Below are 27,996 nucleotides of genomic sequence, written 5' to 3'. Positions count from 1 at the left end.
GTTTTAATATATGAAACCCGTAGTGTGTGGCGTGGTCGTGGTCGTGGTCGCAAAAACATGTTTGGAGGGACAAAATATCTGACAAACCACACCCCTTGTTACAAATTACAACACAAGAACGCCTACAAAACACACAGTGCCACTGTAGTCCAGTCCCGTTGAAATTCGATTCCAATGGGCAGTAGATGTCTAGTCTCATCATCCACACTCACACCCTTGAGATTTTCTCCCATACCCAGATCAATTCCGCCATTGAATCAACCAAAACTGTATTTGGGTAGTACAGATTCTCAACCCCTGACCTTGAGAGGTCTCAATCTCAAACATGGCTGCTTCTGTAGAATCGCCACACCCACAACAACATTCTGCTGCACCACAAAAGCTGTTTTATCAGAAATTCCCAATCAGAAACACTACTCCAAAATTGGTGCTCAATCAACTGGCCCCATTCCCTCCAACCACCTCCTCCAAGTGGTTGAAATTGCTGCTAAGACTGGCGCTCAGGTATCGCCTCATTTCTCTCTCTCCCTCCCTTTCTCTCTATACCTATTTTTTTGTCTACATAATCACTGCCTTTATTTCATGTCAGTGTGAATTGTGAATGTGAATGGGTCATTTATATAATCTAATTCTATTTTTACACTCTCACATTCTATGCAAATTTGTGTCACTTTCACTTATTTGATCATTAATAGATGTGAACCTGTTTGCATGTATTTCTCAATATAAAGAAGCAACAACCCAGTTCTTTGCCATTTATATTTACCTCCAATGATAATTCATGCCTTTTTATTTATTTTTTTAATTCTTTCATCCATAGTATGTGGGTGGTTTCTACCGTTTGACTTTTTTTTGTTTACATTTATATTTATTGAGTTTGTAATTAATTGGAGCAAATTGTTTTGCCCCCGAAAATTTTGATTGAAGAGAAACTGAATTTCTTATCAATTTGTTTGTGAGATCATAAAGTTAAGGAAGGGAAAACAAAAGATAAGCAAAAAACATGAGAAACAAAAGATGTCGAAAGACAACCAGTTTTGTTTTCACCTGTCCTCAGGAGTGAACAGATGAGGAAAAAAATGCATATCTCTTGTTTACTTAGGATGAAGAGGAGGTAGGGAAAAGGAAAAAAGAGAAGAAAAAAAACCTCTAGGCAATTTTTTTTACTACTATAAACTTTCTTTTTTAAAGAAAAATTCCTGAAGCTTGTAATACTGGGGTCATTAAGGACATAAATTAATTCTTTTACCTATCAACTCATTTGAATACCATAAGATCTATAAATAAATATGTGAAAGCTATATAATGAGACATGGTTCCTTGGATTAAATTCTATTAAAGTCTACATGAGTCCAAGATGCTCGAGAACCATCTAATAGGAGAAGATCACAACCTAAAATTAGTAGCTTATAATAAATATATTCTTTTTTTTTTTTTTTTTGATAAGTTTCTAATAAATATATTCCAAAAACAGATCGCCCAAAGTAGTAAGTTTTTCATCTTTTAAGAGGGGAGCTGCAATTATCTTCAAGTACTTACAAAAGTCATTTCCATCGAAACTCAAGCCATCATAGCATAAAGATTTCAATTCGTGCCAAGCATGAATATGTTCCAAAAGTGTTCATAAAACAAAATGAACAAAACAAATGACATTTCAAAAGAGTTGTACAAACCAAAAAAGAGAATAAAAATACCCTGAAATTAACTTACAAAATGTGAAAATGGCCTCTAGAATTTGACCCCCTGAAGTCATTTATTTAGTAGGGTCAGGGTGCTCATGTGACCTTACAGGTAACATTTTTTTTTTTTTTTATTCTGTAGGCTCAAGGAGTGCAAGGCTAGAAATAACTAAAGGAAGATGAAATCGGGAAGAGCTTTAGGACCTGATGGCATACCTGTTGAGGTTTGGAAGTGTCTAGGAGAAGATGGTTTATCTTGGTTAACAAAATTGTTTAATAATATAATAGCAACTAAGAGGATGCCTGATGGCGCCAGAGTATTCTAGTCCCTAACTCCCTATAAATAAAAATAAAGGGTACGTACAAAGTTGTAATAATTACCGTGGTATTAAATTAATGAATCACACTTTGAAACTTTGGGAGAGAGACAATGCCTAAGACGAGAGACTGAGGATCAATTTGGATTCATGATGGGAAGGTCAACAATGGAGGCTATTCACGTATTGAGGAGACTAATGGAAAAATATAGGGAGAAAAAGAGAGATCTCTATATGGTTTTTATTGATTTGGAGAAAACCTATGAAATGGTACCTAGAGATCTAATATGGAGGGATTTTAGAAAAAGCAGGAGTCATAAAGGGGGTGCCATATAGGACATGTGTTACGGGATTTGGACCTTGACAAGCCCCTTGACAGCCATGGGATGCTGTCAGCGTGCACTGGGGGTGCCCAGTGGCATTTTCGTAAATATGGCGAAAAAGTGAAGCTTGGAGTTTTGGCTCGGGATCTTTATGGGAGGTACCTTGAGTCCATAGAAGATGGTTGGCGCAGACAACACTCGATTTGGATGTCGTGCACTCTGAGACATTTATATGTGGGTGCAGATTAGTGGGCTTGGTACGGGCTAAGTTCATAAGGTTGGCTCAGATGTTGCTTAAAGCATAGACCACACAAGTCATGGAAGTTTGGCATAGTCAAGTCAGGGACATGGGTACAAGGCAGTGGGCGTAGACAAGGCTCAGCGTGCAAGGTTGGCTCAGGGGACTCAGACATGGCTTATGGTTACAGAAGATGGCTAAGTGGGCTCAGGTGGTTGGGGGAAGTTACACTTCCCACTAAATGGGCTCAGGTGTTTGGGGGAACTTACTAACACTTCCCATTAAGTGGGCTCAGTTGGTTGGGGGAAGTTACTAGCACTTCTCACTCATGTGGGGAGTGGGGGTGTGCTGAATAACTTTCCATCCATGTGGCACAAATTTGAGAGGACAACACACAGGCGGTTGGAGGTGGTTTCTTCCACTATGCTGAGTGCAACTTCCTGTGGACACGTGGCATGAGCAGAGCATGCCAACAAGCTAGTAGTTGGGCTTGTCAACTACATATGTAGTGTTGGCACACTTAGTGGGTGCCAACATGACCCTAGGTGGATGGGGGTGTCATCCACCACTTTAGTGGGCAGTTGTGGGCGGTTTTGAGAGTTTGCCTATATATTGCTAATGTGGGTTCTGTAGAGAGAGCAGATTGAGAGTGAGATACAGAGTTGTGTTCTGAGAGACTCTTGTATGCTTCTGCAGGTTGAGGCCTTTCCTTGTACTGTTTTGTGAATAATAGTAAAAGGTTGGAAGCCTTGTGCTTCTGTAAAATCGTGGGTGTTATTGTCTTTACATTCTTGCAACTATACTTGTGTGTGAGAGTGTTTTACTTGCTGTGTGTTTTAGGCAGCAAGTGTGAGTTAGCTGAGTTAAGTTAGAAATTCAGATAAAAGTTGTTCATATTTCTGGCTTAGTGCCATCACAGGGCACTAGATTCGTGTTCAGAATTTACCCCTGTGGCAATTGGTATCAGAGCCCAGAGTTGGGTTCATCATGGCCGGTGGTAATGCTGCAGAAGCTCTCAAAGATCGTGTGACTTGTTTGGAGGCCTTGGTGGGTGCTCCACAATCTGACGATGCTGCTGCCTTGACGGAGCAGATGAAATTGTTTGCAGTTGAGTTGCAGACAATACGATCAATGCTCGAAGAGTTTGTGGGGGAGACAAACTCAAAGATGCAGATTATGACGGATGATGTGATGTCCATGACAGACCTCTTCAAAGATCATGTGAAGGATTTGGAGGGCGAGGTGGCTCTGTTGAAGAGGGCTATGCACAATCGGACTGTTGTGGGAGAGAAGCCATCATCTTCCAAAATTAAAATTCCAGAACCAAAGTCATTCGGGGGCAAGAGGAGTGCCAAAGATCTGGAGAATTTCTTGTGGGATATGGAGCAATATTTTCGAGCAGCCCACATTCCAGATAATGACAAGGTAATTATTACCAGTATGTATTTGTCTGGTGATGCTAAATTGTGGTGGCGAACTCGGGTGGAGGATGAGTTACGCCCAAAAATTACTGTATTTGTAGAGCTGAGGAAAGAACTGAATGAGCAGTTTCTTCCAGCAAATTCTGGCTGGGTGGCCCGGGAGTCATTGAGGAGACTCAAGCGTACGGGTACAGTGCGTGAATATGTAAAAGAGTTCACATCTTTGATGCTGGATATCAAAGATATGTTCGAGGGGGACAAATTGTTTAATTTCATGGCAGGCTTGTAATCATGGGCACAAATCGAGTTAAGGAGGAGAGGAGTGATTGACCTCTCTTCTGCTATAGTTGCAGCAGATAGCCTGGTGGACTTGTAGATTGAAAAGTCTGACTCTACTATCGCCAGCAAATTGAAGAAGAAGGGCAAGTTCGGTGACAAGCCCAAGAGGTATGGTGTTGCTGAGGAAGAGAAAGACAAAGGGAAGCCAGAGGCGACGTTCATCCAGCAGAGGCCAAAGCTGGACAGTGGTTGCTTCATTTGCAAGGGTCCACACAGGGCGAGAGACTGTCCTAAGAAGGAGAAGGTGAATGCTATGGTTGTTGAAGAAGCCAATGGAAGAGATTCAGACTCGGATGAGGGTAATGTTCGGGTCAATCCTCTTGTCATGCAGTCATGATAGGTGCAGGTGGACGCGTGGCTTTGGGGGAAGGCTATGCAGAGATGCTCACGGAGTTATTGCCAAGGTTAGTAATGGTGAATTTCCTCTTTATTTGTTTTTCTGATTTGGGTTACTGGTTATGAGGACAGAATCCAAAGGTGTTCAGAATTCATGTCATGAATTGATGCGAAGGTTGGGGTTTATGGCATTATTCAAGTGCAGCAGTGGAGTTGTTGCAGTGTTAATTTTCATTATTTAGGTTGGTCGGGGCCAACATGCTAAGTTGCAGGCAGAGACTTGTGACACTTTGTGATTGCTTCAACGAGGACGTTGAAATTCTTAAGTGGGGGAGGTTTGTTACGGGATTTGGACCTTGACAAGCCCCTTGACAGCCATGGGATGCTGTCAGCGTGCACTGGGGGTGCCCAGTGGCATTTTCGTAAATATGGCGAAAAAGTGAAGCTTGGAGTTTTGGCTCGGAATCTTTATGGGAGGTACCTTGAGTCCATAGAAGATGGTTGGCGCAGACAGCACTCGATTTGGATGTCGTGCACTCTGAGACATTTATATGTGGGTGCAGATTAGTGGGCTTGGCACGGGCTAAGTTCATAAGGTTGGCTCAAATGTTGCTTAAAGCATGGACCACACAAGTCATGGAAGTGTGGCATAGTCAAGTCAGGGACATGGGTACAAGGCAGTGGGCGTAGACAAGGCTCAGCGTGCAAGGTTGGCTCAGGGGACTCAGACATGGCTTATGGTTACAGAAGATGGCTAAGTGGGCTCAGGTGGTTGGGGGAAGTTACACTTCCCACTAAGTGGGCTTAGTTGGTTGGGGGAAGTTACTAACACTTCCCACTAAGTGGGCTCAGTTGGTTGGAGGAAGTTACACTTCCCACTACGTGGGCTCAGTTGGTTGGGGGAAGTTACTAGCACTTCTCACTCATGCGGGGAGTGGGGGTGTACTGAATAACTTCCCATCCATGTGGCACAAATTTGAGAGGACAACGCACAGGCGGTTGGAGGTGGTTTCTTCCACTATGCTGAGTGCAACTTCCTGTGGACACGTGGCATGAGCAGAGCATGCCAACAAGCTAGTAGTTGGGCTTGTCAACTACATATGTAGTGTTGGCACACTTAGTGGGTGCCAACATGACCCTAGGTGGATGGGGGTGTCATCCACCACTTTAGTGGGCAGTTGTGGGCGGTTTTGAGAGTTTGCCTATATATTGCTAATGTGGGTTCTGTAGAGAGAGCAGATTGAGAGTGAGACACAGAGTTGTGTTCTGAGAGACTCTTGTATGCTTCTTCAAGTTGAGGCCTTTCCTTGTATTGTTTTGTGAATAATAGTAAAAGGTTGGAAGCCTTGTGCTTCTGTAAAATCGTGGGTGTTATTGTCTTTACATTCTTGCAACTATACTTGTGTGTGAGAGTGTTTTACTTGCTGTGTGTTTTAGGCAGCAAGTGTGAGTTGGCTGAGTTAAGTTAGAAATTCACAGAAAAGTTGTTCATATTTCTGGCTTAGTGCCATCACAGGGCACTAGATTTGTGTTTAGAATTTACTCCTGTGACAACATGTATGATGGTTTTGTGACTTCAATTAGAACACATGTAGGAAAAATAAGTGAATTCCCAACTACTATAGGTGTTATGACAAACATAGCGAACTCAAGAACAAATCACGAAACACGACAGAGAAATAAACACACCAGGCACAAATAACAAAAAGATTTAGTGTGGTTCGACACAAGGTGTGTCTATGTTCACGATGGAGATTTGGCGAAAGATTTCACTATGCGAAAAATATGAGATTACAAATTTCAACCCCCAAACCTTAGCTCGCTCTCACTCTCTTTTTTGCGATTTTCAGTGTCTCTCAATATTCCACTCCATACCCTAAACGCCTTTATATATCAGGCTTCAAGAGAATGCTAAACAAGGTCCACGACCCACAAACAAAACGGGTCGAAAGCGGGTAGCGTTAACCAAATTTGGGCCACAACATCACAATAGGCTTGCATCAAATGTTAGCAGGATGGGTTAAATAGAGGAGTGCATCTAGTATATTGTGTGATAAGCGTTTCCACTTACAATTGAGAGGAAAGTTCTATCAAACATCCATTAGACCTCTATCGAACATCTATTAGACCAACCATACTTTATGGCACAGAATGTTGGGCGAATAGGAAACAACATATGCATAAAGTGCGTGTGGCAAAAATGCCAATTTTGAAATGATAGGATTAGAAAGGATATAATAGTAAATGATCACACTCAGGAGATGGTTGGAGTAGCACAAATTTGAGATAAAATAAGAGAAAATCGGTTAAGATGGTTTGGACATGTGCAAAGAAGACCTTTAAGTGTGCCGGTTAGGAAAAGTGGCATAGTCCACATTGAGGTAATACTAAGGGTAGAGGGAGATCAAAGTTAACATGGGTAGAGTTAGTAAGGAAGGAATTGACTGAGACTATGGTTTTAAATAGAGTGGAATGGAGGCATAGGATTTATGTAGCTGACCCCAAGTAGTTGGGGAAAAGGCTTGATTGTTGTTGTTGTTCATGTGCATAAATAGTACATCCATATATGTACACATGTTTCAATGAGTTTCCCCTTTCTGGTCATTCTTGTAACTTCGCTTCAAACTTTATGGTGTTACATCATATAGTTTGTCTTTCATCTTCCCCCTTCTGCCATTGTCCATCAAAGAGACTGAGATAGAAGTTGTTTTGATTTTTAAATTGTCTTTCTTTGATTCATTACATTTGCTGTTGTTCTTATCAGGTTGTGATGGATGCTGTGAATAAACCTCGAAATGTTACCTATAAAGGACTCACTGATTTGGTGACCGAGTAAGGCCAACTGTTTTTTTTTTTCTTTTCTTTTTGGAAAGTTAAGACCAACTGTTTTGAAGTTGTATGTTTTTATGCTACTACAATGGTTGTAATATTTTCGTCCAAGCCATCTTTTATACATGTGGTCTTCCATTTTTGGTTTAAATGTATTTGAAACTAATGACGAACTGCTTTACAGTTACACTTGTGCCTACAACTTCCTTATAGATTAACTTTCGTCTTCTGAATCACATATCTTTTATTCTTTTATTCTTTTTTTTTCCCCTTTCTTCCCCTTGCATTGTTCTCTCCTTATTTTCTTCTTGTTTGACAATATCGATTTGAATTATTGCAGCACTGATAAAATGAGTGAGACTGCTATTCTAGAAGTTGTGAGAAACAATTTTGAAGATCACCTCATTCTTGGGGAGGAGGGAGGGCTCATTGGGGATTCATCTTCTGATTACCTTTGGTGCATAGATCCCTTAGGTTTGAATCTCTGTCCCTTAGTATATTCACCTAATTCTCTAGAACTTGAGAACTTTATTTTTGAGTATGTCTTGTAAGTGGTTACCATTTCAGTGTTAATACATGCATATAATCTTACAGCTTTGAACATTGAAGTACTGTTTGCCAGAAATGCATCAAGTTATTGGCAACTATATGTTAGATTTTTTTTGTGTTGTAAAGCATAAAACAGAAGTGAAGAGATAAATAAAACAAGTAGAACACACAGATATTACGTGGTTTAGCCACTAGGGCCTACATCCACGGCACAAAGAGCCCAAAATGCTACATCACTTTTATAATACTCTCTCAATTTATACGCAATACAATGGTGGAGGCTCCTTTATATAGGAGCAGAAATTATGAGAATAGAAAGAGATAGAAAGTAGGAAAGGAGGATTTTTTTTCCACTGATTCCTCTAGTAACACTAAATTTTCAATAGTAGGAAACAACATCAATTATTGAAATATTTTCCTCCAATGATTCCTCCATTAAATCTTCAATACTCCCCCTCAAGTTGGAGCATGAATGCCCAACTTGCCATTGAGATGACGAGTTTCAACAAGTGTGAATGATGAAGAGAGAAGACGAACAACAATGCTACCGAACACACCGACAGCCCAAACAAGTCAACAGAAAACGGCCGAAGACACGACAAAGGCAAGGACAATGCTACCAAACACACCGGCAGCCTAAACAAGTCCATAAAAACTGTCGGAGATATGGTAAAGACGAAGACAATGCTACCGAACACACCAACAGCCCAAACAAGTTAACAAAAAACTGTCAGAGCCACGGCAAAGGCGAGGACAATGCTACCGAACACACTGGTAGACCAAACAAGTCGATAAAAACTGTCAGAGACAAGGCAAAGGCGAATAACATTACTGCCGAACAAGCCGACGGCCCAAACAAGTCATAAATAGCACCGAGAAACCCTTAGCAACATTTCAGCTTCTAAGGGAATACCCCAAAATAGGGGTCTGAACCTAGAAAGAGAAATTAGGCTCTAATACCATGTTGTAAGACATAAAACAGAAGTGAAGAGATAAATAAAACAAATAGAACACACAAATATTACATGGTTCAGCCACTAGGGCCTACATCCAAGGCACAAAGAGCCCAAAGGGCTACATCACTTTTATAATACTCTCTCAATTCATACACAATACAATGGTGGAGGCTCCTTTATATAGGAGAAGAAATTATGAGAATGGAATGAGAGAGAAAATAGGAAAGAAGGAGGATTTTTTTTCCATCGATTCCTCTAGTAACATAAATCTTCAATAATAAGAAACAACATCAATTACTGAAAAATTTTCCTCCATTAAATCTTCAATATTGTGTAATGGAATTAAGTTGCTTGCGTAACCATGTAGTTTTTTCCTTCCTTTATGTGTGTGTGTGTGTGTGTGGATATAAATAGATTCTTCCATCATGATTTGTTAGCGAAAACTATTAGAAAGTTTATTTGCCTTGCTTGATACACTATCTTGGCTTGTAAAAGTTTAACATCCATGACGTCATACTTGAGAAGTAGTTTATGCTTTGGGTGTAACTTTGGTTTTCCAGATTTACTAGATTTTCAGGGTACTATAGGTCCGTTTTCTCCGCTCTTTTTTCCTTTTCTTTTCTCCTTTTATGGGCAAACGAATGCAGCTAAGTACCAAGGTGAGTGTTTGAGTCCCCAAAGGGGCAAAGTGGATGTGTGGTTTCTTGCCAATGAAAAAAAAAAAAAATGCAGCGAAGTTTTAATTATGCATCTCCAGTGTAACTAAATAAGAAGTCTCTAAATATAATCTAAATAAAGTATTCTGGGGATGGAATTTCGATTAAATGGAAAGTAGGTTGCTTCTAAAGAGCACTTTTTAGGGGGTGTGGTTTATCTATCAGGAAGCTTTCTCCTATTAAGTTTTTCAATTATTCAAATTGGACTTTGAAACATATTGCTTTTCTCTTTGTTGCATTACATTTGTAGCCAAAGCTTGAGCCTTGAGGTGCGCTCAACAATGTCTCTTTGCTGAACATTTCATCATGTTAATACATATTCATGTTTAGCTCTCAGCATTTACTTCTCATGATAGCAACTAACTGTTCTAAACGTCTGATATTTACACAGATGGGACAACAAATTTTGCTCACTGCTACCCTAGCTTTGCAGTCTCTGTTGGAGTTTTGTTTAGAGGAAAGCCAGCTGCTGCTGCTGTGGTATTAATCACCACCTATACAGCTTCTGATACACATCTGCATAATTTTATTATGGCACATCAGATGGAAAGTCTATAATATATTAATAATACGTTTGTAAAATCTTATCAGAGGTAAATGATAATTCACCTGATGATGCTATAGGAAATAGACTCTGTATGTTAGTTTAGTTTATGAAAATGGTAAATGTCTTGAGCCTCCCTAGGTTTTCTATTGTCACTGGCCTTTCCTAAAGTAATGTATCGTCATCATACACCATTCACAATTTTTATTTCCTTGTAAAACTTATTACTTCAACAATTAACTGTTGACCATTTTGCTAATGCGGCCTGTGCTGCTCTTTACTTGATAACATGTCAATTTCCTGTTTCCACACCATCATAGACTGGGTTGCACCCCCTTAATGCTCTTTAGTAATTTGTTTCACTTGCAATACAACTTAATATAGACTTGTCCTGCCTAGTAGGGTTGGCTAGCATGCTTACCTTATCAACAAGAGAAAAAATAAAAATATAAAGAAGAAAAAGAAAAAGAAAAAGAAAAGCTTCTTTATGTATTGGGATAAATAAAGTTCTGAGAGAAGATCACAACTTGTCCAAAAAACTTGGTACTCACGAAATTGGGCTTTTCTACTCAGCATCTAATTTACTAGTTAGAGATAAATAGAGAGAAAAACGATTAAGATGGTTTGGACAATGCAAAGAAGACTACTAAATGCACTAGTAAGAAAAAAATGGTATTGTCCACTAATTAGAGATAAAATAGATTAACATGCGCAAAGAAAACCACTAAATGCACCAATTAGGGAAAGTGACAGTCCACATTGAGGGTAATGCTAGGGGAAGCGGAAGATCAAAATTAACATGGGTAGAGTTAGTAAAGAGCAACCTGTCCAAAAGACTTGGTGCTCACGAAATTGGGCTTTTCTACTCAGCATCTGATTTACTAGTTAGAGATAAATAGAGAGAAAAATGATTAAGATGGTTTGGACAGTGCAAAGAAGATTACTAAATGCACTAGTAATAAAAAAATGACATTGTCCACTAATTAGAGATAAAATAGATTAACATGTGCAAAGAAAACCACTAAATGCACCAGTTAGGAAAAGTGACAGTCCACATTAAGGGTAATGCTAGGGGAAGCGGAAGATCAAAATTAACGCGGGTTGAGTTAGTAAAGAAGGATGTAACAACAGGCGGTTGGACTGTGGCTATGGCATGGAATGAAATGGAAAAAAAGGATTCTTGTCAAGTATTTGGGAAAATGCTTTGTTGAGTTGAGAAACTTTCTAAACAAGTTAAAATGACTTAGGCTTGAATCTTAATGAATCATGGCAGCAGAGCCACTCTACAATTTACAATACCCATCGCATGTTAAAATCGATTCAAAAGGTTCCACCCATTGTGTGGAAAGAACTGTACTTCAACACAACCTGCACGACTGTCCATTTAGTTGGCAAACTGGAACTTTAATTTTTTTTTTTTTTTTTTGTGCAAATAAATATTACTTGGTTTTGGTGATAGTTGGACATAGGGTTGATCAATCTTGAGGAAGGATCATAATTGGTGGAGGTAAAACAACCAAATCAATTATAACAAGAGCGGACTGGTAGAACTACTGAAGGTAGGATAAGTTTAAAGGAATAAATAGAAAGAACTACCAAGAGGGAGGACAATTTATGTATAAGATCAATCTTGCAGACTTCATTGCGAGTGAACAAATGCTCAAAAGAATTGGAATAAGACATCAGACAAGAAGAAGATGGGGAAAGCTAGGGAGAAGTAAAAAGAGTAGAGATTGGAAGCGTACTATGATCTCTTATACTGGCCCCACAAGCCCTCTTAATTGAGGTTGGATAGGATTCTTGTGAAGAAGCTATTACTTTTAGGTTGCAGAGGTCTATGGTATCCTGGGTCTAAGTGTAGGAAGGTTTGACTACTTGTTCCATGTCTCATGCGTGAGACCTCTAAGCGAAGTAATCAAGAAGCTAGTAAATTAAACATATCATATATACAGTCAGATCATGCTCAACTAGACCAAAAATAAGAAATAGCGAATAGGAGGAATTTGAGGGTAGGCCTTGGTCAACAATAAGGTTGCTCCATTGTGACCTTGGAGGTCACGGGTTCAAAACATGAAATAGCCTCATTGCATGCGGAGGTAACGCTGCATAAATCTGACCCTCCCCAAACCCCGTAATTGCGGGAGCTTCATGCACTGGGCTAGCCCTTTTAGTAAATAGGAAGAACATGAAGTGCTTCTAAATGAAGAACTATCGTAAACAAATGTGGACTGGAAACTTCTAAACAGAATTAGAAACCACTTTGAGCTCCTAAAAAGTCTTCAACTTCCATTTTTAATTAATATCAACTGCAACCAGACAACAAAAAATGCCCATTGAAAATTTAAATTTTTGTAAAAGTAAATTAAATATGAATGCAAACACTCTTACGGACGTTGTGGAGTAGATAACCTGAAAGCACTTAAATAGCAATTCTTTTTCTTTATTATATCAATGAGAAGAATCAACTCCTGACTTCACCACAATGATCTAAATGTCATGCAAACATTTAATCACGGTGCTATAATGGCTTTTATCTGAATTTTAATTTCATTCCTGATCCGATTGCAATCCTTCACTATCAATTGTATTTATTTCCATATCTACACTTCCCATATCTGCAATGGCTGAAACATCTTTTTGGTATCTGCAATGGCTGAAATATGCTCTTCAAAAAAATTCTGTAATTATTGTAACTCTTATTGATTTCTTAAAAGTTTGTCATGGCAATGCATGTTAATTGAAGTTTTTGAGTGAAATATTGATAGTTCAAAGATAAAGCCAGTTTATGTTGAATTTAGTGAGTCTGAACACATGCTTGATGCTGGAGTTGACAGCTAGGTCATTAAACCTCTCACTAGTTTGAAAGTTACTTTTCCCGTGAATCATATTGAAGTTCTTAGACCAATTACTGATGCTAGCTAGGAGGAAGTATTGCATCATTTTCCTATATGATCCAAATCACAGAATAGGGGATGAACAACTGATTGAGAGGTGAACAGATATGGTTGAAAAAAATTGGCATAAACATGAGTTTTTAATTTCAAAAATTAAGATTTTAAGATGTTTGAACAAATAATCTTTTTTCACAAGGGTCAATCACCAACTAGATGATATGGAATCTTGGAATGCCAACTTTAGATAAGGTCAAGAAACATCTGTTATAGTAGCTGATAACTGATAGGGAACCGTTTCATGTCTTGGTAAACAATGATATTCTTAAGAGAGCGTCCTTAATCGCAAGAAAGGAAACTTTCAAAAGTGAACGATGTCATAGGCAAAATATGTTGCATGAATCGCCCATTTGACGTGGATTTATCGGTATTTATGTGGCAGTCATGAGAAATATTGTGAAAATAGGATACAAACAGTGTCCAGATGCAACACTAAGCATATATTCTTATACATAATGTATAAATAAGCAATATAATTGTGTATTTGAATTAAAATTTTGAGTTTACACCCCCATCTCTTGTCATATCTAATTTCAAAACACATATACCAGCTGGGTATTTTAATCTTGATGGATAGGATTTTCATTACCATAGGTGGATTAAACTTTTTGAATCTAATTTCTGCAATTATACACTTTCTTTGTAATTTACAACTATATGTGTGTGTGTGTGTGCACGCGCGCACTTGCTTGTGTATCTACTGTATAATGTGTTTTACTTTTACACTTGTCAAATTTTGTATTTTTCTTGGGATCTGCTCCCCTTTTGAGCTTTTTTAATAAAATTTTATTTATCCAAAAAAAAAAATTGGTATCTCTTTGTTTGATGTGTACTACTGCTTGGAAGCAAGTTATAAGATGTGGAAAACCTTATACAAGGTCACAAAAAATAATGAAATAAATAAAGAACACTTTGGGAATGTGATTAATTATCATATAAAGAAGGGCTTCAAGACATTCTTCGCTAGCTGTAAACCTCTCCATTTGCCTGCATTGAAATAAAATTAATTGCTAGGTTAACCTCTATACTTCAATCCAAGTTGTGCCATACTTGAAGAATCTTAGGAAGATCCTCTGGTTATTTACATGGAATTTTTAGTGTATAAGAGCATACGTTACTACAAAATAATATTCACAAGCCATATCATTTGCTGATGCTTATTTCCCAGAAAGTAAAGTTATGAATAATTTCTGTATTACTCAACGACAGGAAAGATGACAGTGTGTTTTCTGTTTTAGGTAGAGTTTGTCGGGGGCCCTCTATGTTGGAATACGCGCACATTTTCTGCAGCTGCTGGTGAGAAGTTCTACTTGAGCATCGATGTAAAATGTTCTTTGATGATTAAAGTCAAATATATAGTTATGGTTGAATGTTTAATCCTCGTGATTATAGGTGGGGGTGCATTTTGTAATGGGCAAAAAGTTCACGTGAGTCAAACTAATAAGGTTTGTGCTATATCAATGCTAAACTGATTAATTCCAAATAGGTGGAAAATTCAGGTTTTCACTACACATTCTTGTGTACTTTTCCCCCCTCCTTTTTATGTTTGTGATGCACATAGCAAGATTAAATGAGCATGAACATTGTCTCACTATCTGTATGGCTTTTGGACTTGAGGAACTTGGCAAGGCATGAGCTTTACAATTGCTTCTTGGAAATGCTTGTTTTCAATTAATATGCCATCTTTCTATGAATTGATGGTGTTGCTTCTCCTACACTTCCAGAGACTGCTCATGGCCTTTGAAAAAAAAAAAAGAACAAAAAAAGAAGAAGAAGAAAAGGAGTGAAAATATGTGAACTGGTTTCTAACTGCTAATTCACAATCATTGTGTTAACATATATGATATCCACGATTTATGGAATGATTTACCATAATAGCAGAGATTTCACTATACATATGTTAGCATATATGATAGCCACGATTTATGGAATGACCTACCATAATAGCAGAGATTGATAGCCACGATCTCTGCTACTTGGTGGCAGAGATTTGATTATGATATAGAATATGCTTTAGAATATGTTGTGATTTGATTTAGATTTGATTTAGTTTCATTTCTTGTAATATGAGCATGTGCTCTTTTTATCTTTAAATACTAGAGTTGTGAATGAGTGATTCATCTTATTCAAGCCTTTACACAATTCTCTCATTTTTCTTCTTTTCATATTTCTACTTGGTATTAGAGCCAACACCTTTCAGCAACCTTGCTACTTGTGCGACAGCCACCTTAGGCTATTTGTGACATCGTGTGACATTACCTACACATGTTTTGCTGTATTGCTGTTTTATGATCGAAAACAGACATTTTTATGTTTTACAATTTCTTTTTACTCTTCTAGGGTTTGGGTAAATTGGGATAGTTGTTCTCCAACACCTAGAAGGGCTTGGGTCAAAAAAAAAAAAAAAAATCTTCAAAGAGGTTCCGGATATTGAGGAGGCTATTTGGCTATATGTAAGTGGACAACACTCCTTAAAAAAAGTATGTATTTAGATTTTTCGGGAATGGTTTGAGGAGACATTGTTATTGTTTATGATCTGAGTAGACCTTTAATTTATTAACAGAATTTGTGGTGTTTTTGGAGTTTTTTATTATCGTGTGACAGTATATGGTAGATTCAGAGTCTTCGACTGTTAATTCTCTTGGCTCAAGTTCTGTTGGTGGTGGTGCCATTTTTCTCACCAACTCATCAGAAAATCCAGGACTTTAAATCACCACAGTGAAGTTGGATGGCTCCAACTATTTGATTTGGGCACAATCTGCCAAGATGTTCATTGTTGGCAAAGGCAAGATTAACTATATTACTGGTTCTGAGAAAGAGCCAGCTGAGTCAGAGAAGGCATATCCACAGTGGTTTGCAGATAACGCTATAGTTATGTCTTGGCTAGTCAATTCAATGCAACCAAACATAGTTGTTGGCTATATGATTATGAAGACTGCTAAGCAGATTTGGGATTCAGTTCAACTTACTTATTCTTAGAGGCAGAATAATGCACGGATTTTCTAGCTAGGGCGAGATAACACCAGGATTTCTCAGGGTGACTTGACAGTTTCAGGTTACATCACCAAGCTTCGTGCTATTTGGGAGGAGATGTCATATTACGATTCATTCCCACTCTTGGAAGATTCCAAATGGTGGAGTTTTTTATGCAAGGATTGTGGAGAAGAATCGAATGTTTCAGTTTCTTGTCGGGTTGAACGACGAGTTTAAGTATGCTCGTGGTCATTTATTGGGCTTATCTTCATTCCCTACTCTTGAGGATGCATACTATTATGTGTTGTCAGATGAGAGCCGTCGGACTAATCCATTAGGTGTTGCTTTTGTTGATCGTTCTGCTATGGCAGTTCGTGTTTCCAACCTTTCAAGAACTGCACCATCCCAGTTAGTTTAGAGCTCTACCACCGATCCTCCTCTGGGACGACAATGTGGACGATGTGACCATTGCGGAAACATTGGTCACATCAAGTCTCGTTGTTATGCTCTACATGGACGCCAACCGCAATAGAAACAACAGCCTCGATCGTCTGCACATTCTGTTACACAACCAGTATTGTTGTCAACTCCTGACAACTCTGCCTTTACATCTTATGCCACAGTTACCTTGATTCAAGCTGATTTGGACAAGTTCAAACAATTCTTTAACCAAATGGGGCCATCATCTCAGCCAACCTCCACTTATGCCCACTCAGGTACTATTGCGTCTGCACATAGCGTATCTACATATTCGACACCATGGATCATTGATTCTGGTGCTTCAGACAATATGATTGGTATGTCCTCATTCTTCCAATCTTATAGTATTTGCTTTGGCCATCGCAATCTTCTATTGCTGGGAAGTGTCACATATTAGTTACTCCGTCATTAACTTTATCAGATACACTTCATGTTCCACAGTTGACTACAAATCTTATTTCTGTTAGTAGCGTTACCAAACAATTAAATTGTAGTGTAACGTTCTTTCCCTCTCATTGTATTTTTCAAAATCTGGTGTCAAAAAGGACGATTGGCAGTGGGCGTGAAGTGGACGGTCTATACTTGTTGGATGCTCCTTTGTCACCTCAAGCACATTCAGCTTCATTTTCTAATTTTGTTTCATCTAATAAAGCACAGCTTATGCGTTGGCACATGCGTTTAGGACATATTTCTTTCGGTTATTTAAAAATTTTATTTCCTTCCTTATTTTGTAATGTGGCAGTGTTAGATTTATCTTGTAAGATATGTCATATGGCTAAACATGTTCGTTCCAATTATCCTGCTAGTAGTAATAAATCTGCTTTAACACCTTGTTCATTCAGATGTGTGGTGTCCTTGCCCAGTTACTTCTAATCTTGGATTTCGATATTTCGTATTGTTCATTGATGATCATAGTCGTGTTACATGGGTTTATCTTATGAAAACCAAAAATGAGGTATACACCATTTTTAAAAATTTTATGACAACGGTTCAGACTCATTATAGTAGTACCATTAAAAAATTCAGATCTGACCAGGGTATGGAGTATACTTATGGGTAGGTACAGCGGTTATGTACATAATTTGGGATTGCGCATCAGATGGCTAATGTTAAAATTCTTCAACATAATGGCCGTTCTGAGAGAAAGAATTGCCACATCCTTGACTTAAATATAGAATCTGCATTGGCATGAATGTTCCCCAGTCATTTTGGGGAGATGCAATTCTTTTTTTTTTTTATAAATAAAAATTTATTAAAAAACGCTCAAAAGGGGAGCGGATCCCAAGAAAAATACAAAAGACCACAAAGGCCTCAAGCCTTCAAGGAGGCCAAAAAGTCAACAATCTCCTCCAACCATCTATGATCTCTCCTTGAAACCCAAGAAAAAGGAGTGGAAAAAATCGAGAATTTAAGCACCAAAATAGACATCGCCTTTCTTTCAAGCCAAATACACCACCACACACAAAGTGGCGTAGCCCTCCACGCATCCTAACTGTGAGCCCCCACAGGGCAACCTCTCCATGCCTCAATTAACCCTCTAGCGAATCCTAGCATAACCCAAGAAAACCCAAATAAGCCAAGCATCAAATCCTAACACTCTCTTGCCAAAGAGCAATGAATGAGAAGGTGATCCATTGATTCCTCATCACGAAGACACATAAAACAACGACTGACCACCATCTGGCTTCTCCCTCTCAAATTATCCTGGGTTAAGATCTTACCTAGAACCGAAGTCCACACAAAGAAAGCTACCTTGAGGGGAGCCTTAGAACGCCAAACAGACTTCCAAGGAAAACGAACTCTATGATCAAACGAGTAACACCTGAAGAAAGACCTAACCTCAAAACACCCCTGGGAGTTTGCAACCCAAGACCAACAATCTGAATCCTCATCCACAATCCTCTGGCGATACAATAGCTCCAAGAAATGAATGGCCTCCTCGATCTCCCAATCCTGAAAGAAACGCCTGAATTGAACATCCCAAACCAGTCTCCCATTATCAAGATGATAACAGTTGACCACTATGGCCTGCCTATCCGAAGCAATCCTGTAAAGTTGAGGAAAGGCAAGAGCGAGAGGAACATCTCCACACCACACATCCTCCTAAAAACAAATCCTCCTCCCATCTTTAAGTCGAAACTGAATGTGTTTGGAAAATTCATCCAAACCCTTCCGAATAAATTTCCAGACCCCCACCCCCCGAGGATCCCTCACTTCCAGAGAACTCCACTCTCCTCTCATCTCCCCAAAACGACAAACCACAACCCTCCTCCAAAGCCAATGTCTCTCCACACCAAATCTCCACAACTATTTCCCAAGGAGAGCCTTATTTAAAGGCACCAATCTACGGAGACCCAACCCACCATTCCGAATTGGCCTGCAAACCTGTTCCCATCGCACCAAATGAAATTTAAACTCTTCACCTCTACCCCTCCACAGAAAATTACGCTGCAACCTCTCAATCCTCTCCGCAACTGAAGACGGAATCTGAAAAAGAGAGAGAAAATAAGTGGGAAGGCAAGAGAGGGTGCTCTTAATCAAAGTGACCCTGCCGCCTTTGGAAAGATATTGCTTCTTCCAACCCGCCAACCTTCTCTCAAATCTATCCACCACTGGTTCCCAAATCCCCACACACCTCGAAGGAGCGCCCAGAGGCAAACCTAAGTAAGAAATGGGAAATGAACCAGTCCGACAACCAAGAATGTCAGCAAGAGCCTCAATCTCAGGGACCTCCCCAACTGGCACCAAAACACTCTTGCCCACATTCACCTTAAGGCCGGAGACAACTTGGAACCAAAACAAAACTCATCTCAGATATCTAATCTGGGACACGTTCGCATCACATAGAACTAAAGTGTCATCAGTAAACATCAAATGAGATATCTCCAACTGAGAAGCAGCATCCCTGCCCACTCGAAAGCCCCTCAAAAGACCCAACTCGATAGCCCTTCTCATCAATCTACTAAGGGCCTCCATCACAAACAAGAACAAGAAGGGGGAGAAAGGATCCCTCTGTCTCAAGCCCCTTGAGCTAGAGAAAAAACCGGTAGGAGCACCATTAACAAGGATCGAAAAGCGAGCACTGGAAATACAAAAGTGCATCCATCTCCTCCACCTATCACCGAACCCCATCCTCTCCATTAGGTAAAGAAGGAAGCTCCAACTCACATGGTCATACGCCTTCTCAATGTTCAACTTACAAAGAACACCCTGGACCCCACTACGCAATCTAGAGTCCACACACTCACTTGCAATAAGGACTGAATCCAAAATCTGACGGCCTCCGACAAAAGCGTTTTGAGAGTCCGGAATGATGCCATCCAAAACTTTCCTCAATCTTGAAGCAAGCACCTTGTAGATACAACCCACAAAACTAATAGAGCAAAAATCCCTAACATTCAACGCGCCCCCCCCCCCCCCCCCCCCCCCCCCCCCCTTTTCTTTCAGAATGAGAGCAATGAACGTGGCATTCAAGCTTTTCTTAAAAGATCCCCGAGAATGGAAAGCATGAAAAGTGCCCATCACCTCCCCTTTAACCACCTCCCAGCACTCTAGAAGAAATCTCATGGTAAAACCATCTGGACCTGGGGCTTTATCCCCATTGCAACTCTTCAAAGCAATCAAAACTTCCTCTTCAGAAAAAGGCAACTCCAAGCCCAAGCACTCCTCTCAGTAAACTCCGCCTTGCACTCCGCCCTCCTACCCTTCAAAGCTTCCACCAAATCCCCTTGACCCTCCATCCGGTCTATAGCCGCAATCTCAGCAAGAACCCGATTTTTTCTCCATTCCAGATTCCCAAAGACCTCTTTATTCCAAGTCTTAAGATTCTCCTTTAAGAGACGCAATCTGCCTGCAAGCACATGACTAAGGGTGCCAATCATACCATACCCCTCCCACCAAAGATGGACCCTCTCCAGAAAACCCTCAGCCTGCAGCCACATATTCTCAAATCTGAAAGGAGAACGTCTACTACACAACCCGCCACAATCCAACATCAATGGAGCATGGTCAGAGATAGGACGAGCCAAAGTAGCCTGAACAACATCAGAGAACCTCTCCTCCCACTTCCCCGACACAAGGAATCTGTCAATCCGAGAAAGGGTAGAGGGAGAGCGACCACTAGACCAAGTAAACGGTCCTCCAACCAAAGGCAAATTGACTAGCCCAAACTCATCAATAAACTCCGAGAAAGCCTCCATATTAGATGTCCACCTACCTCCTGTTGACCTTTCGAACGGAAAGCGAACAACATTGAAGTCCCCTCCAATACACCAAGGCAAACACCATCGACTTCTAATTTCCCCCAACTCCTCCCAAAGCAAGTGGTGTTCACCGTCCTCTGAAGGACCAAAAACACCCAAAAAAACCCAATGAACACCATCCTCAACCAAAGCAAGAATGCATGAAACAGAGAAACGCCCAACCTGAGCATCCACTTTAGACACCCATCTATTATCCCACATGATCAAGATGCCCCCCGAGGAACCAATAGCATCCAAAGCAATCCATTCCACAAATCTCCCACCCCAAAGACTCCTCACAATCCTATCAGACATCGAAGCAAGTTTGGTCTCTTGGAGACACACCACATGACCCCCACCTTTACGAATAACCGACTTCACCACTTTCCTTCTAACCGGGTCATTGAGACCTCGGACATTCCATGAAAGAATTTGTAGCTTCATAGGGAAACACTTGGAAAAGCAAACCCTCCCCTCCTTCCGCCACCTCTCCCTCCGGATTTGACCCCCTATTTCTCCTTTCGTACGTGATAAAATCATTGGGACTTTGCATCACTGTCTCCCCTCTCTCCTCTTGCAACCCTACCTTACCACCCACCTTTTCCTTAAAATAAGAATTGGGAACATCATTAAACAAACACATCGCCTCATCCACCCTACCCTCAAAAGAAACACCCAACAAAGGGCCCACTTCCAAGCCCTTCTCCCTCACCCACTCCTCCTCAAGGTCATTCAAGTCACTAACCTAATTCCCCCCGGGCGGAACAACAGCCAAAGGTACATCCAAATTCATTGCTTGTTCCAAGCCTTCCCATGGAATCATGCCCGAGTCCCCATCAAAGGAAGAACCTACAACTCCCTCTCAATCATCAAGAACAAAAGAGGAATGCGAGCAAAACTGCGAAACAGGCTCCTCCTCTATCAAAATGCCTCCTGAATCACAAAGAAAGCCTTTCAAAGCCAAATGGTCCCGTAACTCCTTCAACAGAACAGAGTCCGTTTCATCATCAAGCTTCACCTTTACATCCCGACCTACACAAACCTTAACTCCCTCACACATACCTTAACTTCACCGAGAGAAACCAAGCCTATTCCTAATGAAGTCTTCGACCCCCCCAAAAAAGGAGAAGAAGTAGAAGAAGAGCACGGCTTAGGAGGAGAAGTATCAGAAGGAATTGAAAACATACCCGGATTGAAACCCGACTGCGAAGATGCCACCATTTTTGTTTATCCTTTCGTGACCACTTTTTAAGAAGAGCGGGAAGGATAATCTTTTTCTTAGGCAAACGATGCCTCAGCACCGGATCCTTCACTCTCTGATCAACCTTGACTCTCGCTTTCATCGAACCAGCAGCACAAGAATCTCTGTCATCTCTCGAGATGCAATTCTTACAGCTGTTTACATCATTAATAGAACTCTTTATAGGGTTCTTAACTTTGCAACCCCACTGTGAATCTAACAACCCAATTCATCTCTTTTTTTTAGCTTTCATCGAACCAGCAGCACAAGAATCTCTGTCATCTCTCGAGATGCAATTCTTATAGCTGTTTACATCATTAATAGAACTCTTTATAGGGTTCTTAACTTTGCAGCCCCACTCTCAATCTAACAACCCAATTCATCTATTTTTTTTATTCCTCCGCGAGTCTTTGGGCGTATGTGCTTTGTTCAGCAGTTGGGGCAGACTCGTACAAAGCTTGACCCCAAGGCTTTGAAGTGTGTGTTTTTGGGCTATTCTCTCTCTTAAAAAGTTTATAGGTGTTACCATCCTCCTAGTCATCGGCGGCTTATATCCATGGATGTTTCTTTCTTTGAGCATACACCATACTATAGTGGTTCAGTTGGTTCTCAAAGTGAATGGTTCCCATTGAATATAATGGATGATCACCTTCTTCCTTCTTCAACTCCTTTACCGTTACCTGTTTCGTCTTCTATGATTGCTCCTCATGATACCCCTCCAGCAAGGGGAATTGTTCCTTTTTCATAGGTTTATAGTCCGAGACAACAGGTACAAGCTTCTACTCCCACGATCGACTGGCCTGTTCCTTCGGCACCAGCTCTGCCTTCTTAAGCTGTTGTTTCGCTTGATGATCACCCCATTGCTCTTTGGAAGGGTAACATTCTTGTACATACCCTATTTCTAACTTTGTTTCTGATTATACTCTCTCACCCTCCCCTCGGAGTTTTTTTTGTTTTTTGTTGCATCGGTTCCTCTTCCTTTTAGTGTTGTAGATGCACTAACATAACCTCAATGGCGTGATACTATGACAGAACTACAAGCACTTGAGAAAAATCATACTTGGGACATGGTTCCGCTTCCTATTGGACGAAAGATTATAGGTTGTCGTTGGGTGTTTACAGTTAAGCATAATCCAAATGGGTCAGTTGCTCGTTACAAGGCCCGATTGGTTGCCAAGTGTTATACTCAGACTTATGGCATAGATTATCAGGAGACTTTGGTCCCTGTTGCCAAGATGAATACCATCCGTGTATTATTTTCTGTTGCTGCGATTCGATCTTGGACTCTATTTTAGTTAGATGTCAAGAATGCTTTTCTCAATGGTGATTTACAGGAGGAGGTGTACATGGTTCCCCCTTCGGGCTTTCGTTCTCCTGCTCATTCTGGTATGGTGTGTCATCTTCCTCGTTCTCTGTATGGCCTCAAGCAGTCTTCTCGAGCTTGGTTTGATCGCTTTGGCACTGCCATGCTCAAGTTTGGTTTCCATCAAAGTGTAGCTGATCATACCTTGTTTTTACGTCATTCAAGCAGTAAGACAATTGCTCTCATTGTGTATGTCGATGATATTGTTCTTACCGGCGATGATACTACCGGAATTGCTGAGATTAAGATCTATCCTGGCCGTCAGTTTGAGATTAAGGATCTTGGTCCCCTACGGTACTTCTTGGGCATTAAGGTGGCTCGCTCCAAGGCTGGCATTTTCATCTCTCAACGCAAGTATGTTCTTGACTTGCTTTCTGCTTCTGGTTAGCTTGGCGCTCGTCCTGCTGATACTCCGATTAAGCAGAATCATCGGTTGGCTGATTCTGGGAGTTGTTGTCAGATGTTGGTCAGTATCAACGACTTGTGGGGAAGCTCATCTATTTATCCATGACTCGTCCTGATATTGCTTATGTCGTGAGTCAATTCATGCACTCTCCTCGTACCCCTCACCTTGATACAACTATTCGGATCCTTCGCTACTTAAAAAGGGTGTCCGGGCTGTGGTATTTTGTTTGCCAATCATGGTCACTTACGTGTTGAGGCTTGGACAGATGCTGATTATGAAGGATTAGTTTCAGATAGGAGGTCAACTTCGGGTTATTATACCATTATTCGGGTATGTGAGTTGCTATGACTGAACACCTTGATGACAGACTTGTGCCTTCCAGTGTCGCTTCCATTCTCACTCTACTGCAACAACAAGTCTGCCATTAGTATAGCATCAAATCCCCTTCAGCATGACAAGATAAGCATATAGAGGTGGATCGTCACTTCATTCGAGAGAAGATCATCTCTGGTCAAATTTGCACTCCATTTGTCACAAGTTCTCAACAGCTTGCAAACATTCTTACAAAGGGCGTCAACAAGATTGTCTTTGAGAATGCATTATCCATACACCAACTTGAGGGGGGGTATTAACATATATGATATCCATGATGTATGAAATGACTTACCATAATAGCAGAGATTTGACTATGAATATGTTAGCATATATAATAGCCACGATTTATGGAATGACTTGCCATAATAGTAGAGATTGATAGCTACGATCTCTGCTACTTGGTAGTAGAGATTTGATTATACTATAGAATATGCCATAGAATATGCTTTAGAATATGTTGTGATTCGATTTAGTTTCCTTTCTTGTAATATGAGCATGTGGTCTTTTTACCTATAAACATTAGAGCTGTGAATGAGTGATTCATCTCATTCAAGCCTTTACACAATTCTCTCATTTTTCTTTTTTTTATATTTCTACTCATTGAAAGGCTAATTTTTTCCATTACAGCTCACGTTCTTTCAATTGCTATTGTAGTTGGAGCAATCCCTTCTTGTGACTGGGTTTGGTTATGAACATGATGATGCATGGGCTACCAACATAGATTTGTTCAAAGAATTTACAGATATCAGCCGGGTATGCTGATGCTTTTGTCTCAAGTTCAAAATTAAGTCAGTGAAATTGTGGAAAATCTTATCCCCCCACCTCCTTTTGGATTTTATTTATAGGGTGTGAGAAGGCTTGGTGCTGCAGCAGTGGACATGTGCCATGTAGCTCTAGGGATTGTGGAAGCGTATTGGGAATATCGTCTAAAACCATGGGATATGGCCGCTGGTGTTTTGGTAATTGGTTATTGGTTATTGTTATATAAATATTTCTTATATTTCTTCTAGATAGGCATGGGAAGATATATATATATATATATATATATACATATATATATATATATAGATATATATATGCAGTGAAATAGACAGTTATTGTTGTCGTAATAAAAATGAAATACTTTACAGCCTTCTCATTTTTTCTTTTTTGTTATGAACCTGAGCACGGTCAACACAAACTTAGCCTTCTTAGCTAGATAGGTTCGTATATCATCTCCAAACGTTTGGGTATCTCTTAAATGCATTCCTAGAATTGAGGCAGAGATTAAATAATTCATTAAAATTTTCAGGATTGTTTCTGAACCATTCATAAGTTGGTTATCTAGTCTCCCTTATGAGGTGCCAAGAAGTCCAGTCCATTAGTACATCTCACATCCACAAGACATTACTTTTCTACATCATGAAAACAAAGAAATATAATTGTTCGGTAGGTCTATAAATAATTAAATTATTAGCTCATCAAATATAAATAATTGCCATTGGGTATATGAAAGCTATTTTACCTATGTAGTACTCATAAAACTTGTGAATCAGATGCAAAATCACAAACTCTGAACATGTTGCTGCTTGGTGATAAGCTAAACCATGCAGCAAGACAGTTCTAGCCCGTGTTTCATACAAAATTACTGGAATATGTGTTGCACAAGTGTCGCAAGACAATTTTAAGAGACTTGAATGATGCAGAAAAGGCGTGGTTTGTGCATTGCAAGAGAAAAAAGTGAAAGAAATAAACTACTTTTCAATTTATGGGAAGTTCCACTTCCATTTTTTGCATTGGAACCCCCAGCTGCTCCCTGCCCCCCAAAACCAACCTGCGGAGGTTTCTGTGAGGGCAATGTCTAATTCCAAGGCTATTAAGTGTACATTTGAAAGCAGAGGATGAAATTGGAATAATCATTGATACATTATCTCAATCTCAAAAAATCCTTACTAACTTTTCACTGTTTGCACTTGGAACACTGTTAAATTGCAATGTTGCTTCTGAACATTGCGACACCTTCTTCAATATTAACATTTTAATCTCTTAACCAGCTCAATCCTTTATTCGTCTCCCTCTGTTCCGTACATTCTGCTCAATTAGTCAATCTTGAGAATTGATTACTTCAATTCTCACTTCCGACCAAGTTAGTCACTTTTGGTGTTCAAAATGCGTGTCTCAGTTATTATTATTATTTTTTTGTCTATTTTCATTTGTATTTCAAGTAGATAGTTGAAGAGGCTGGTGGGATTGCTTCTTGCATGGATGGTGGAAAATTCTGTGTATTCGATAGATCTGTCTTGGTGTCTAACGGTGTGCTACATGCAAAGGTTAGTCTTCTTCCTTTTTTTTCATGGAACTTGATTTGAACAGAACATTTAATTATGTTATCCAGCTGTCATGGAACTAGGAAAAATGTGCAATCACAAAAATGCAAAAATACCTGTTGGAATAATTGTGGAGTGTCATTTCCTTTTTTCAATAAATGGATGTGGAAGTATAAAAGTGGAGTGCAAATGTCATCTACCAATCTTGAATCACACATATTAATGCTTAAATTAAAAATGCGACAACCCATCACAAGATTCAAATTTAAAAAAGGACTAGAGAAGTTAGAGAAAGCACAAAACAAAGTCCACTAACACTTGAGTATAATGTCTATTTGACTTGACCACTATGTATAATAGTACAACTTTTTAATGAAACTATGCTCTTTGAATCAAACTCCTGTAATTCCTGCAGCGCACACAACATTTTACAAGTACAATAATCCTTCATGTGATTCAGGTTGCAACATGACGTTCATAAGATTCTTATGTACCAACTACTTTGAATATGATCACATTATGTGATTTCATACTTTGATCTATATTTAAGCTTAAGTTTCTTAGAGGGAAACAAAGAGAAAGCGTCTTACAGGGGTTTTGATGCCAAGCAACCCTAATGTTCTCAGGAAACAAATTGACTAAATGCAAATTCGATTAATATCAGAAATTTCTGTACAAAGTTCTCATATCTTTCTGTTTAGCAGGAATACAACCATTGACCCTAGTCACCCTACTAACATTAAATCTTAGCCTTTAGACAAGTTCAATCTCAAGTGTACATTGTAACATGAATAAGAAGTAAGAGGAAAAGACAATCCCCTAATAACTATGGCCATCCTTTAGCTATATAATGTGAGTTCGAAAGCCGAATTGGGTTTCTCATTAAATTTAAGTTATTTTCTCTCTCCCAGATGTAGAGGTGGAATAGAACACTTGATTGTCTACTCCAACACTTGTAGAGGTGAAATTTGTTCTAATTTAAACCAATTAATATTGTTGATTCTGAAATGCAGCTTTTGGAGAAGATTGGTCCTGCAACAGAGCAATTGAAGAACAAAGGGATTGATTTTTCGTTGTGGTATAAGCCTGAACATTACCACACAGAACTTTAACATGCCCAGAGTTTTTTTCCTTTGTTAAATTTGCGACAAAGATCTCCAAAGCAATCAGGTGCTGTTTTTATTTATTTTTGTTGCACCCTGAATTTTTTTTGAAAAGTTCCTGATAAACTGTGGTTTCATTAATTGATATCACTGATAAGAGCTTCTATTAGTCATTCGCATATCACTATATATAACCAGATATGCATCATTGGCCTACCACAGTTGTACATACATGCACGATGTAAACTGAGAGGTTATTATGATTTGTATATGTAGTCCATTTTTGTCCTTTTTTCTCCTGAAAAAAAGAA

The 27,996-nt window shown here is 39.6% G+C and overlaps 1 protein-coding gene across 1 annotated transcript; it reads left to right on the top strand.

Moving 5' to 3' along the window:
• Window positions 1–22: 22 nt before the first annotated feature.
• On the top strand, window positions 23–27,996 carry LOC132268377 (phosphatase IMPL1, chloroplastic). The gene is made up of 10 exons (XM_059769234.1): window positions 23–504; window positions 7,418–7,485; window positions 7,823–7,956; window positions 10,095–10,183; window positions 14,437–14,494; window positions 14,591–14,643; window positions 24,931–25,029; window positions 25,122–25,235; window positions 26,484–26,585; window positions 27,596–27,996. Exons 1-10 carry the CDS (start codon window positions 175–177, stop codon window positions 27,692–27,694), a joined length of 1,146 nt encoding a protein of 381 aa, XP_059625217.1. The 5' UTR covers window positions 23–174; the 3' UTR covers window positions 27,695–27,996.

The sequence above is a fragment of the Cornus florida genome, unplaced genomic scaffold (genome assembly GCF_030987335.1).
Source record: "Cornus florida cultivar Cherokee Brave unplaced genomic scaffold, ASM3098733v1 CherokeeBrave_3.0.0_Hap2_Chr01, whole genome shotgun sequence".
Classification (NCBI taxonomy): Eukaryota; Viridiplantae; Streptophyta; class Magnoliopsida; order Cornales; family Cornaceae; genus Cornus; species Cornus florida.
This window is presented reverse-complemented; position numbering and strand designations above follow the sequence as displayed.

Bases quoted from the DNA above. Each gene is read 5' to 3' on its own strand.
- LOC132268377 (XM_059769234.1), top strand. From the start codon at position 175: ATGGGCAGTAGATGTCTAGTCTCATCATCCACACTCACACCCTTGAGA. The intron at 10,184-14,436 runs GTATTAATCACC...TTTCTGTTTTAG, and splicing joins AGCCAGCTGCTGCTGCTGTG to GTAGAGTTTGTCGGGGGCCC. The intron at 14,644-24,930 runs GTTTGTGCTATA...TTGCTATTGTAG, and splicing joins ACGTGAGTCAAACTAATAAG to TTGGAGCAATCCCTTCTTGT.